The following is a 14065-nucleotide window of genomic DNA, read 5'->3' as shown; positions in this document are numbered from 1 at the left end:
GTTGGTTTAGAGTTTAGTTACCCTTTAAACATATTTAATAACAAAGACGTTCTCTTTCATTGTAATAAAAAATATATTTATTTTTATAGCTATTATATTGTTATTTTGGGAGTCATTTTAAATAGGACAACATTTTTAATGAGCAAAATGGACATTTAAAAAAAGGACAACCTTATTTTTATTTATTTTTATATATGTATATATATTTTTTTATTTTAGCTACATTTTAAAATCACAAGTCAACCTCAAGATGTACTTGATTACGCAACATAAATAAGTCAATTAAATTAATAAATTTAAAAATTATGAAAACTATATATATATAAAAAAATATATATATATTGTTTGTTTTCTTTTATGTTTATTGCTATATTACCGTTGTTTTTATTTGTTTATTATCTCAAATTATCTTATCTATTAAATAATGTTTTGTACTTTTTTTTTTTTTTTTTTTTTTTACCTGAAAACAAAAGTCGTTTCGCGGCAGCCGCAGATGTTGTTGTGCGCATGCGCAACTTAGTCTGAAGCCTGGCTGGTTCTCTTCAGGATGGCGGATAACAGTGTGCTGCTGGGTTTAGTGGAAGAATTCGTGTCTGGACAGGTTGACAGCAAGGTCGCAGAAACCGCAACAGGTATCCCGTCAATTATTCTCCCTCGTCTTTGTTGTGTTTTACAGTTGCAGCGCCGAATCTTTATATTAGCTGTATTATAAAGGAGCGCGAGCGCCGCGTGTGATGCTGAACACCGAAAGCTAACACCACATCCTGTGTTACACACACACACACACTGGGGCTGAACACAAAGATCAAATCTTTGTTAGGATTACACGGTATCTTTTCTTCATAATACATTCAAATCATTAGCTGCCATGGCGTCGTTTTCTATATTAAAGGCATGTTCGTTTTGCTAAGCTGCTAGCAGAGCTCTTCTGTGTCAATCTGACAGTGTGCTGTTACTAAAGCACATTAATAGCCTCACATCTGATACATCGCTTTTAAATGATAAACATGATCAAATCCCAATGCATTATGTCATCTGATTGACTAATAGTTCATACAAGACTAGTATAAATGTACAAATGTCCACCTTCAGGTTGTGCTCCACATGTCGTTTTGTTGTGAAATCTTTAACTAGAGCAGCACAGGACTAACTTTTATTTTCTTAGTAATATTTCAAGATGAACAATTGAATGTTGACTGAAGCAGCATTGGTTAATTTGATCAGCCATACATCATTTATTTAGAAACATCAAGAGTTTCAGTCAGATATGATCATAGGTCTAGGCTTTTGAGGAACTTTTATTTATCTCTCAATCATCATCATTGTATTGCATTGCATTATATGCATGTAAATATCATCTTAATGAGACATGTTATTGGAGATATAGAGGGATGTCAATTATATTAATATCATTTTATGTAAGTTAGTCTGCCATGCTTAAAGATCTCAGTCATTTGCTTTACAAGCATCAGAACTGCATCTTTTTTTTTTTTTTTTGCAATATCAGCATTTGCAGCAAATTGCATACTTTTCCTCTGTTTAGATTGTTTCTTTTTTTCATTTATTCAAAATATCATACGATGTGAGCCACAAAAGCATCATGTATCAGATATAATGCATAACAAACAAACAAGCAACCATGCACAGTCCGTTTCTTCTGTTCTTTTTGGACCTTTTTAAACCGTTCCATTAAAAACAGCTGTTTTCTGACTATCATTAACAGGCTTTACAGGATTAAACATGAGTTTATGTCTCTCTTCAGGTGTCAAGACCGGACAGTTCACGATTCTTCAGCTGGTTGAAGCTTTGGGGTAAAGGTTTCTGTATTCTTCATAAAGTGAGCTGAGTTTGTGGTTTCAGGTCTTCCTGCTCTTCTCTAGCATTGACTGTAGTAGTATGTCTTGGTGCAGGTTGAGTTTGAGCAGCTCTCAGCATCAGACGCGTGGCCGTGGAGTCCAGCTCCTGTCTCAGGTCCTGCAGGAGAGTTACAGCAGTCTTTCTGAGAGAGAGGGTAAGACGTGTCTGATGATGCACCTTTAGATGGGTTTAGTTTGAATGCATGCCATTGACAGTCTAAGCAAAGATGCATCTGTGTGTTTTGCTTGCAGTGGAGGTCCTGCTAGCTTTCTATGAAAACAGACTGAAGGATCACTATGTGATCATACCACATGTTCTTCAGGGGCTCAAGGCTTTGGTAAGAGCACTTTTGTGTCTAAACGTGCATGATCTGCCTTGATATTACTTGTGTGTATTGATGTCTTTGGTTGCTTTCAGACGAAATGCTCGGTTCTGCCTCCTGGTTCAGCTGTGTCCATCTTGAAATCCATCTTCCAGGATATTCATGTTCAGGTGAATACATTTATTTAGCAAGGATGCATTCAATCGGTCAGGAGTATTTTTTTCTAATTCTTATAAATGCATAAAATATAGTTCCGAATTTTTTTAATCCAAATATGTTTGGGAACAAAATGGCATACAAAACATGGCAGATTTATCATTTTAATTGCAACAGATTATCACATGATTACTAACAAGCCATTAGCTAACTCCGTAATTATACATTAGTTTAATATTTCAATCATTGCAATTTGATAAGTTCCTTACATCAGTGACCTCTGGCTCCAGGACGTCCCGAGTGCCCTTCTGTGTTTGCTGAATGACATGAACTCCTGTCCAGCTCATAGACATAACGTATATTTTCTCTCACTTCTCTGCGACAGTCCTTGATGCTGGCTGAACGATCATGTGTTTACAACATCCTTATCAGTCTAATGGAGTCCAAAGAGGAGGGTGAGGAACGCCGGCCACCTTTCTTTCTCTCCTTTATGTTGTTGACTTTACATTCATGAAACAGTAGTGCAAACTATTTCTTGTCCCACAGAGCTCAAAGGTTTGGGTGCAGACTTCATATTTGGATTTGTGCAGTCAGTAGATGGAGAACGAGATCCACGCAACCTGCTGCTGGCCTTCCAGGTGGCCAGGAACATCATTCAAAGGGGCTATGATCTTGGTTAGTGTTTACCTGGAGTTGAACCCGAATGCATTTAATGTAAAGTTAAAAAAAAAAATCTAATAAAAAAAAATATATATATTTTATTATTATTATTTAAATATATATTAATTAAATTATAAATAACATAAGTTAAATATAATTTTTATATATTTATTTTTATATTTTTTATGACCATAATTACTTATTTATTATTTATCTTAGGTTGTTTACTGATTTGACCATATGCACAAATGTTGTTTGGTCAGTAATTCGGTTGTCTCCATGTTTTTCAGGGAAGTTTGTAGAGGAACTGTTTGAAGTGATGTCCTGTTATTTTCCTATAGACTTTAGTCCTGTGAGTACATGTTTGCATTTAATGCTTCACCCTAAAATTCAGTACATTTCTTGGTGGAATTTATTTAAACTTAAAAAAAAAAAAAACTATTTTGGGATCAGTAAGAAAAACAAAACAAACAAAAAAACAAGTATCCTTTGCTCTTTGAGCTGCATTATTATTTTTTTTTATCTAAAAAATACAGTAAACCCAGTAATAATATGGAATGTTTTCCATGTGAATATATTTCAAAATGTAATCCAATCATATTCTTGTGATGCAAAACTGAGTTCATCAATGCATCATGATCTGAAATAAATCATTTCATTACAAATGTATTTTCTGTCACTTTTGATTCACACTTGCTGAATGAATGTATTAATGCATACTACATGCCTCACACTCATGTAAATGTCTGTTTCTCTGTCTGTGCTCAGCCGCCCAGCGATCCTCGAGGGATCACACGGGAAGAGCTTGTTCTTTCTCTTCGGGCTGTTCTTACTGGGACGTCTCAGTTTGCTGAGGTAGGATGCTCTGGATGATCTAAACCTCATTCAGTCTCTTAAAGACTTGTTTGGGATTATACTGTGTGTCAGTAGACTGGAAACGATGCTTTGTAGGACCTGTTGTGTTTGTTTATTGTGTCCTGTGTGCTTTCTTCTGACAGTTTCTGTTACCATTGATCATTGAGAAGCTGGACTCAGATATTCAGAGTGCTAAAGTGGACTCCCTGCAGACACTGGTACAGATCCAATGCAGATCTACACTCACTACATCAGTGTTTCTCCACTGCTTCTGCTTCAGGATTCACGTTTTACACCGGTTATGACATGGTGACACAACACAGTACCAAAAATATACCAACAAAAGTGAAAAACATAGATTTAAATTTAAAAATCATTTTGGGGAATGATGTCATGTCACCCAAGCTGTACGTATTTCCATCTGCCTCATTCAACTTGCTTGAATTTGTGCCAGCCAGTGTTATTAGAGGTAACTAAAACTTGAAATACTTGAAAATTATTATTAAATATAAAATACACTTTTATAGTAAAATATAAAAAATAAAAAAACTTAAACTTATTGTATTTCAGCTAGTTTCTCATTTTCTTTCAGTGCTTAAGTAAAATAAAAATGAATTGAAACTATATAGACATTTCAGTAATAAAGACAGTAACTAATAAAAAAAAATGCCAAAATGCTACAAAATTACTAAAACTTTAAACTGTAATAAAAAATAGTAAATGTAATAGTATCTCACTGATACTAAAATATGGCTGTTTTTGCACTCGACTTTTATGTCAAGAAGATAAATTTATTTTTTACTCCTTCCATTTTTCGTCTTTTGAAATTTGAAGTAATTTGAAGTAATTAATGTTAAACGGTCACAACACTGTTCATGATTATAATATTTCATTGTTTGCAAATAGCATAATTGCCATCCACTGTTATATATCTTAAGTTTATGCATTTTGCAGACACATTTTCACCAAAGTGGCTTACGTTGCCATTGCACTCGAGATACACATTTTATTTATTCATGCATAGCCTGGAACTCGAACCTGTGACTTTGCTTTTAGCCATGCTTTTCCGTTGCTCTGGCTGAACATACTGTATCCTCTGCAGTAAATGAATAAAACACATGTGTTAGTGTGCTAAACATGAACCCTGAATGTTCCTGTGTTGCAGGCCGCCTGCGGTCTGACGTATAGCCATAAAGAGCTGGCAGAATTCCTTCCGGGTCTTTGGAGCTCAATACGGAGGGAGGTAAGAGAAACAATGGATGCTGGTGCTTTTCTCATGCTAGTTTGCTCTGTCATGCACACTTCCCAATGCTTTATACCAAAGATTTTCAGTTTCAAACAGCTAAAGTGTAAACTAGAAGAGTTTGGACAAAATGCAGCTGTAAAGCCCCTCAGTTAAAGACAATAGTGAGATTATTCAGCTTCATTTAGATCAATGTTGATTCAGTTCAGATTTGCAATGTTCATCAATTATGAAACGATGTGGCTTTATGGAAGACAATCAAATCAGTCAATTCAATTCAAGATTTATCTTGATTTACTAAATCTTGAAATAACTTGGCTATATGTGTCCCTGGAGCACAAAAGCAGTCTTGAGTCTCTAGGGTGTATTTGTGGCAATAGCCAAAAATACATTGTATGGGTCAAAATTATAGATTTTTCTTTGATGCCAAAAATCATTAGGATATTAAGTAAAGATATTTTGTAAATTTCCTACTGTAAATATATCAAGACTTAATTTTTGATTCGTAATATGCATTGCTAAGAACTTCATTTGGACAACTTTTAAAGTGTTTTTTTTTTCTCCGTATTTAGATTTTTTTGCATCCTCAGATTCCAGATTTTCAAATAGCTGTATCTCAGCCAAATGTTGTCCGATCCTAATAAACCACACATCAATGGAAAGCTTATTTAGACAACACTTTGGACTGGTTTTGTGGTGGAGGGTCACACCTGTTGTGTTTGATCTGTGTGCAGGTGTCCCAGACGGCCAGTGAGCGAGTGGAGACCGCTGGTCTGTCGGCTCTCAGTGCTCTGGTGTCCTGTCTTTCTCGTTCTGTGCTCACTTCAGACTCCGAGGATGTGCTGCAGGTGTTTTTAAGCCTCGTTCTCAAAGGTACCTCCACAATGGTGGATTCAAATGAGGATAGTTCAACCAAAAACTAAAATGTACTTTTCAGAAGCAAGATGTAGCTGACTTTTTTTGTTCTTCAGTAGAACAGTAAAGAAGATTTCTAGCTGTAACTGTGGTCCTTGGCCATTCATGAAATGCAAGTCAATGCAACTGTCGCTTTGAGAATCACAACAAGCAAGATAAATTTAATACCCATGGCTCCTGGTGATATATGAGGTCTTATGAAGTGAAACGATCAGTCTGTGCAAGAAGCTAAAACATTTTTACAACATTATTATCTGTAATGAAGAGCCTCAGGCACTCAATAATGATGAAACGGATATCTAAAGTGAATAAAGTTGTCTTCATCAGCTCACCTTTTTACATAAACAGAGAAACCATAAAAACTTCATTCAAGTGTTTGGATCACTCGTGTTCATCTCAGCGGTCTTCGGTTCGAGTCGATTTCAGTCAGACGGCTCAGTCTGATTTGATGAAGCATATCAAATGATTCGTTCGTTCGTTGTTTTTGCTTCGAACCGTGATGGTAACTGCTGACTTGTAATTTAATGAATAACCAAGGACCACGGTTTCTTCTTTACTGTGTTACTGAAGAAAACAGGGTTGGGTGGCCTGAGGGTGAGCACATTTTTGGATGAACATGAATGAAGCACACACTGCCAAAACAGCTGATCATGCAGAATAAACGATGAGTGAGCACATCTTCTCATGATTGTTCCTGGCCTCCTAGTTAATGATCAAGACGAAGGAGACTGATCAGACTCATAACATATATATCAGTGTTCTCCCCATCACAGCTGGTGTGTGTCTCGTCCTCTCAGACTGTCAGCATCATCTCTGTGAGCCAGACCTCAAGCTGGTGTGGCCCAGTGCCAAACTCCTGCAGGCCGCGGCCGGAGCCTCGTACAGAGCCAGTCTGATCGTGTCCGCTGCCATCATACCTTCCCTCCTGGAGCAGTATAATAACAGGACACAGGTACCATCTTGTCCATCTTTAACTAATATATTCCGCACAGGTCTTTTCCTGCATGTGCTAAGTTAAAAAAAATCTTCTTTTGGCATGCAATTGAAATTTATCCTTAATAAAGGGATGCATGGATGCATTTAGAAGCAAAATTCGTTTTTTATCAGAATGCAAGAATTACACTATTTTTGGCTTGAGCTGCATTGAACAATTGCATAATTAAAAATAAACCTTTTTGTCATCACTTACTAACCCTCAAGTTATTCAATACTCTACGAGTGTTGTTCTTCGGTTGAACACAAAAGAGGTATTTTTGAAGAAACTGGATAACCAAACATCTGACGGTAGCCATTGACTTCTAGAGCATTTTGTTATTCAGTGGAAGTCAATGGCTACCGTCAGATGTTTGGTTATTAACTGTCTTTACATTTATTTTGAAAGCAGAATCTCATGATTATGGAAAGGGGTGTAACATTTCCTACGAGTGCTTGCAGTGTTCGGCCAATCACAATGCACTGGTTCAGTCGGCCAATCAGAGCAGACTGCGCTTGTCAGAAGGAGGGGCATTGTACAGTATTTGAAAAATACTGTTTTTTTTTACATTAAAACATGTTTACATATTCTGTTACACCAAATACACAAAATAATGATCTTTATAAAAAAAAAAAGCATAATATGACCCCTTTAAACTGTATTTAAAAAATGGTTGTTTAGACCCATGCGGACTGGTATATTGTGCTGTAATGCATGCGTTTGACTGTGTTCTTTACAGTGTGCTCAGCGGCGCACCCTGCTGGAGGTTCTGCAGGGTTTCGTGCAGCCCACCGCACTCAGCCGGCCTGCAGATGGAGGTACATGAGCAGATAACATGATCGAAACACTCACGCTCTCATGCATACGATTAGCTTTCAAACTGTGTGTTTGTTACCACTCGCTGGAAAGAGTCTCAGCAAGTTTAAGTAATGTAACACATTTCAAATAATTGTTTAATATGTAGTGTTGATGTATTTCTCTTTCTGCCTCCATCATAAACACACAGAGGACAGTGTATTGGTTGCGTTTCAGCAGTCGTTGTGTGGCGTGGTTTTCTCTGCGCTGACGGAGTCCAGCGCCGGTCTCCAGATTACAGGCACACGTGTGCTCACTGCACTGGGACAGCAGCCCGGTGAGGACACACACAACACATTATCCAGCGAAAACACATTCAACTGATCTAAAGTGGGGTTAAAGACATTTATAACAGTACAAAAGATTTCTGTTTCAAATAAGTTCTTTTTGAACTTTCTATGTAAGGATTTTTGAAAAACACTGATAATATTCAGAAATGTTTCTTGAGCAGCACATTTTCATGATTTCTGAAGATCATGTGACACTGAAGACTGGAGGAATGATGCTGAAAATACAGCTTTGAATTCAGCATTAAATTACATTTTACAGTATATTCACTTATAAAACACTAAATCAAATACGTGCATTGGAGAGCACATTTTTTATTTATTTTTTAAGCTCGCGTGATTCTTTCGTGCACCAAAACACATTTCTAACATGCTTTAATGTCTCTCTGACCTACTGCATTTTTAAATTGTCTGTTGTCCAGTTATCTGTAAATATAATTGGATTACCATTTTCTCGGTTATAATTAGTAGTAATATTGCTCATGGATTGGTAATTTGTTTTTGGCTCTATCCTGTTGTTTAAAAGAGTTTGCAAATTTAGCATAAATTGTGTAAAATTAATTTAAAAAAAAATCTGGAGTCAGAGTTGTTATTATTGTTGTTAACTAAAGCCATCAAAACATTTTGTTAATTGAAATAATATATATAGTAAATATTTAAGAAACCGAAAATTTTAAATGTTTCTTTTGCAATTAACTGAAATAATGTTGAGGCTTATGCACTGAAATAAATAAAAACTGAACTGAAACTTGAAATAGAAATAAATTAGGCCTAAATGGGAGTATTTTAAGAAGATCAGAATTTAATTTTAAAAAAAAAACTATTTCTTAAAAATGAAACCATTTAATACTGAAAGTAGAATAAAAGTGAATTCAGAATATTAATTAAAAAATATAATGGTATATACATATTAAAATAAGCTCTCGAACACTAAATAGGCATTGAACACATTCTTTACATGCATACAAATAAATAAATAAATGTGAAGAACAGCAGGCTCATGGGATACTCTTGTTTGCTCCTCACAGGTTTGATGTCTCAGCCAGATGTGGAGAAAGCTGTCGATCATTTAACCAGACTCATTCTGGAGGAAGACGATCCTAAAGTGAGGTAGATGTGTGCTTTTTCATGAGAAGTATTCCTTCTTTAAAGCTTCTCTCGTACTGATGTCTGTGTCTCTCAGTTTGGCTGTGGTGGAGTGTTCAGGATCTCTGGCTCATCTGCATCCCAAAGCCTTTATTTCCAGGATGATTCCTCGACTGAAGGAAGAGATCCTGTCAGGTGGGACCCAGAGTACAAAACACACACACAAGCATGAACAGCATCTATGGGAGGTTAATACATAATTAGGGACCGCTCTTCTCCACAGGTCAGTCTGATGCAGCTGTACGTCAGCGGTGTGTGACGGTGTTGGCGTCGGTGTCGTCTCTGTCCAGTGTGGTGCAGGAAAGCGCCCCTGTTCTGCTACAGGTGCTAGCTTCAGCCCACACAGGTACATTTATTCACCGTACCCTTTTACAGCAAGATTTCTCTACTTATAATCTAGCTTCTAGCGATTGAGTAAGAGGGATGTTTGCCAGCTTGAAGCATTCTCTTTTTATAAACACTTGAATATAGGAAGGTTTCATAAAAATTGTATAATTTTGAGCAAAAATGTGAGTAAATCAAATTTTTATCAAAACTACATCTGGATAATATTCAGTACGATTATCAAAACATAAATCCAGTGAATCACTTCCATTAACGAAAGCTTGCATAGACATATACAACTTCCTGGATCAACATTTTACTCCGTAACATTATGCAGTTTTTATTTATATGCTGTCTATTACTGATGATCACATTATTTATCATATGCATCTGTCTTCATAAGAGATCGCTAGTTTTTCCGTCCTGTTCACGTGCGTTTTGTTTGAGAGGTTTTGTACTCTTTCAGAAGATGTGTAATAGCGCCCCCGAGTGTATAACAACAGTTAAAACACAAAAAGCCGTAAAAACGTATCAATGGCGGGGAAAGAGTTAAATGGACACATTTTATTACATTGTTTTCTTCCCAACCTGGCAACCAGTGATTGACAAAGTATTTCTTGACAATAACTAGGTTGGCCCACACTAATAACCGATAACCGATAAATCAACTGATAGTTTTAAAAATGGATAATGAATGAAAGCTGAAATAAAAACTGTGCTGAACTATGAAAATATACGGTACTATTTAATTTAATTTAATGTTATCATATTATACCTTAATTGTTGATTTTAGTTCATAGTGCATTAACCGATACAGATTTACAGTTTTAGTAAATGCTGAAATTAACACTCTAACAAGGAACAGTGCTTCAGCAGCATTTTTTTAACCTTTAGTTAATGTTACAAACTGACTTTTATTGTAAACTGTTACCATTTTATAGAAATTCAAAGAGCCATGCTTAATGTTGGCAATCTTTAAATATCAATAATATCGGTATGGATTTTTGTCGACAACATTTGTTCCAGCAATTGATTATCGGTGCCGATTAATTAGCAAAATTGATCAATCGGTCAGTCTCTAAAGTGTGCACACTCTCTCTGGACTGAGATAAAGGTAAAGGTGAACTAAAAACAGCAGCAAACATTTATGTTTTGGTTTAGTGATCTCCACTGTCATATTTTGCTCATATAGCCAGTGGCAAATTATCATGCAAGTGAGATATCGGTAAAGTAAACATTCAGATTTTTGTGTTTTCAAAGAAAGTGCACTTACTCTGTGCAACAATATAAATTCATTATGTTGTTTTAATTAGAAAAAAGGTTTAAAGTCCAATATCCTAAAATGACAATAATGCTGAATATAATTTTTTAGCAAAATAATCATCAGTTTATCACATTGACTCTGACCTTAATTTTTTAGTTCTGATGTTAAGTCCTAATATACTGATGTGATGCTGAAATGCTGTTGATCTTTCAGGTAGCTGTGGTTTCTCTGTGGAGGAAGTGGCTGCTGTATGCATCAGTTTGCAGAAGATAGCGGCGTACGCGCGTGACTCGGAGGAGATTGGACGGTTCTTCCATGACATCATCATTCCACACCTTCTAGGACTCTGCTTACAGGCAGCGCTGCAGAGTAGGGACGCTGGTCAGTGTCCGGTGTGATCTCGGTGTGAACTTCTGGTGTATGGAAGTGTGTGCTGTTAGTTTATGTAACTGTGGGTTTGTACAACAGGTCACAGTAGTCCACTCACAGACGAGGCTGTTCTGTCTGCTGTAGTCCCTGTCATGAGCACAGCATGTGCTGCGCTACAATCAGAGTGAGTCCAGCGGAAACAACACACTGTTCAATTATGATACATTTTGAACATATTGATTCATTTTAATATCTGTGACCCTGGAGCACAAAAGCAGTCTTAAGTCACTAGGGGTATATTTGTAGCAGTAGCCAAAAAACATTGCATGGGTAGAAATTTCGGATGCGCCGATACGATAATTCTTTAAATATGAAAGCCGATAACCGATATGTTGGCCTGTAAATCTAAATCCACATTTTTACATAAGTTTTGAGAGCCTGATTACCAAAAAAAAAAGTATCATCATTAAAAGGCAATAAACACTTCAACATAAATCAAACATAAAGCAGCCTTACAAATAAATAAAATAATGCTTAAATAATGGAAACAAGTTAACTAACAATGAACAATACATTTATTACTGTATGTTAGTTAATGAAAATACAGTTATTCATTGTTAGTTCATGTTAATTCACAGTGCATTAGCTAATGTTAACAAGCACAACTTTTGATTTGAATAATGCATTAGTAAGTAACTAAGTAACTAAGATTAATAAATGCTGTAGAAGGATTGTTCTTGCTTAGATCATGTTTACTAATGCAGTTAACTAACATTAACTAATGGACCGTTATTCTATAGTGTTACCAAAATGTCTTTTAAAGAGGAAAATAATGCATTATTTATCGGCTCTAAGATATCGGTTCGATAACGATAACAGAAAAATTTACATTTATCGGCCGATATCGCTATGGTGGCTGATATATCGTGCATCCCTAGTCGAAATGATACATTTTTCTTTTATGTCAAAAATCATTAGGAGATTAAGTAAAGATCATGTTCCATGAATATATTTTGTAAACTTCCTACTGTAAATATATAAAAACTTTCTTTTTGATTAGTAAAATGCATTGCTAAGAACTTTAAAGGTGATTTTCTCAATATTTAGTTTTTTTTTGCACCCTCAGATTCCAGATTTTCAAATAGTTGTATCTCAGCTAAATATTGTCTTCCTACAAAGCCATACATCAATTGAAATCTTCTTTATTCAGCTTTTAGAGAATGCACAAATCTCAATTTTAAAAAATTGACACTTAAGACTGGTTTTGTGGTGCAGGGTCACATATAACATCTAAATAATTTTCTGCAATAAGCGGGGATGCATGTATATTTCTTATAGATCAGCGTCCCGCATGGCCGCCCAGGCAGTTTCTCTCTTCCTGGATGGAGACGTGTCTTTCCTGCCAGAGAATGCCTTCCCTTCCAAAATCCAGCTGCTCCAGGTGTGACAAGATCATCTCTCAACCGTCAGGTTTACATTTGACCATCCAGATTAACTGAGCTTCGATGTCACAGACCCTTCTGGAAGGATTTGAGGGAATAGTTCATCCAAAAATGAACATTTGCATGTCTGGTGAAGCCAAAAGCTGCATGTTTGTAAGAAACAAACACATCGTTAAGATGTATTCAACTTAAGAGAAACGTATTTATTACTTCAGGGTATCATATCTCAAGTGAATGGTGGTCTGGTCCATACCAGCATCTCTCCGATCATCAGTATCTTCAGTACAGATCTCCCAGCATCTCTAGTGTCTGTAGATGAATGGAGGGCTGTTTTATTAACTGTCCTTGTTTTCTCCAGATCCAGTCTCCAGCTCTGTCTCAGCTGGTGTGTCTGCTCATGGCCTGCGTCTGCTCTCTTCCATGCAGCGTGAGTTTGAGCAGATTTATTCACTACAGGGTTTTTTTTTTTTTTGTTTTTCATCAGAATCCTGTACTGTAGGGTTGCAAGGTTTGGGAATTTTTTTTTCTTTAATAAAGAATGCAAATGCATTTTAAATCGTAAATTACATTTTTGGTCTACTACTAACACTACTTCCATTATTTGGAATAAAAAATATTATTTATTAGATTATTTTTTTATTGTAGTATTTCACTGTGAAATACCTGGAAATATACAGGATAACTGTAAGTAACAATTATAATTAGTATTGTATTTTTTCTTTAATACTAGATTTAGTTTTACAGTTAAATTATAATAAAGCATTAATATAAATAAAAATACTAATTATTATGAATATTTCTATTGGAAAATGTTTAAAATATTTTAAGAGAAAAATAATTACTATTTTATTTTTAGAATTACAATACTAAGTTAGCTTAGTTTCTAAATATTATTATTATTATTCTGTTTAATACTTATTTTGTTATGAAATAAAATATTGCTAAAAATATGTAAATAACAAATACATTTTTACTATTCATATGATTTATTGTAATATTATATAAATATAAATATATAAAATATATATATTTTTTTAGATTATTTTTCATTGTGGTATTTCACTGTAAAATAACTAATATTTCAGAAAATTTAATAAGTCAACATCATTTTACAAGACAACTGTAAAATCACAATACTGGTATTTATAGCGGTCTTCGTTTCTGAATATGATTATAATATTTAACAATAATTACATATAAGTTTTTATTTTGTTTGTTAAATTACAATAAAACATTAATATAAATAAAAATACTAATTATTATTATTTCAGACATAAATGTCATAAAATATCAGAAAGGTCTAGTATTTTAAGAAAAAAAATAATAACCAACAATATTATTTGTAAAATTACAATACTAATTTTGCTTAGTTCCTAAATATGAATACACTATTATTA

The 14065-nt window shown here is 35.0% G+C and overlaps 1 protein-coding gene across 1 annotated transcript in view; it reads left to right on the top strand.

Annotated features, from left to right (window-relative positions):
* The first annotated feature begins 481 nt into the window (after nt 1-481).
* Nucleotides 482-14065, top strand: part of mms19 (MMS19 homolog, cytosolic iron-sulfur assembly component) — an 18619-nt gene continuing 5035 nt past the window's right edge. The window contains exons 1-22 of the mRNA XM_052611097.1: nt 482-632; nt 1763-1811; nt 1911-2011; nt 2109-2194; nt 2275-2349; nt 2721-2790; nt 2882-3010; nt 3286-3347; nt 3764-3850; nt 3994-4068; nt 5016-5093; nt 5828-5966; nt 6806-6960; nt 7721-7799; nt 7988-8113; nt 9152-9233; nt 9307-9404; nt 9493-9615; nt 11071-11238; nt 11326-11410; nt 12565-12667; nt 13027-13095. Of these exons, the coding sequence (XP_052467057.1) occupies nt 548-632; nt 1763-1811; nt 1911-2011; nt 2109-2194; nt 2275-2349; nt 2721-2790; nt 2882-3010; nt 3286-3347; nt 3764-3850; nt 3994-4068; nt 5016-5093; nt 5828-5966; nt 6806-6960; nt 7721-7799; nt 7988-8113; nt 9152-9233; nt 9307-9404; nt 9493-9615; nt 11071-11238; nt 11326-11410; nt 12565-12667; nt 13027-13095 (2124 nt within the window). The 5' untranslated portion in view covers nt 482-547. The remainder of the gene's footprint in view (nt 633-1762; nt 1812-1910; nt 2012-2108; nt 2195-2274; nt 2350-2720; nt 2791-2881; nt 3011-3285; nt 3348-3763; nt 3851-3993; nt 4069-5015; nt 5094-5827; nt 5967-6805; nt 6961-7720; nt 7800-7987; nt 8114-9151; nt 9234-9306; nt 9405-9492; nt 9616-11070; nt 11239-11325; nt 11411-12564; nt 12668-13026; nt 13096-14065) is intronic.

This window comes from Carassius gibelio, chromosome A12, assembly GCF_023724105.1.
Source record: "Carassius gibelio isolate Cgi1373 ecotype wild population from Czech Republic chromosome A12, carGib1.2-hapl.c, whole genome shotgun sequence".
NCBI lineage: Eukaryota > Metazoa > Chordata > Actinopteri > Cypriniformes > Cyprinidae > Carassius > Carassius gibelio.
The sequence above is the reverse complement of the archived record's forward strand: the minus strand, read 5'-3'. Positions and strand labels throughout refer to the sequence as shown.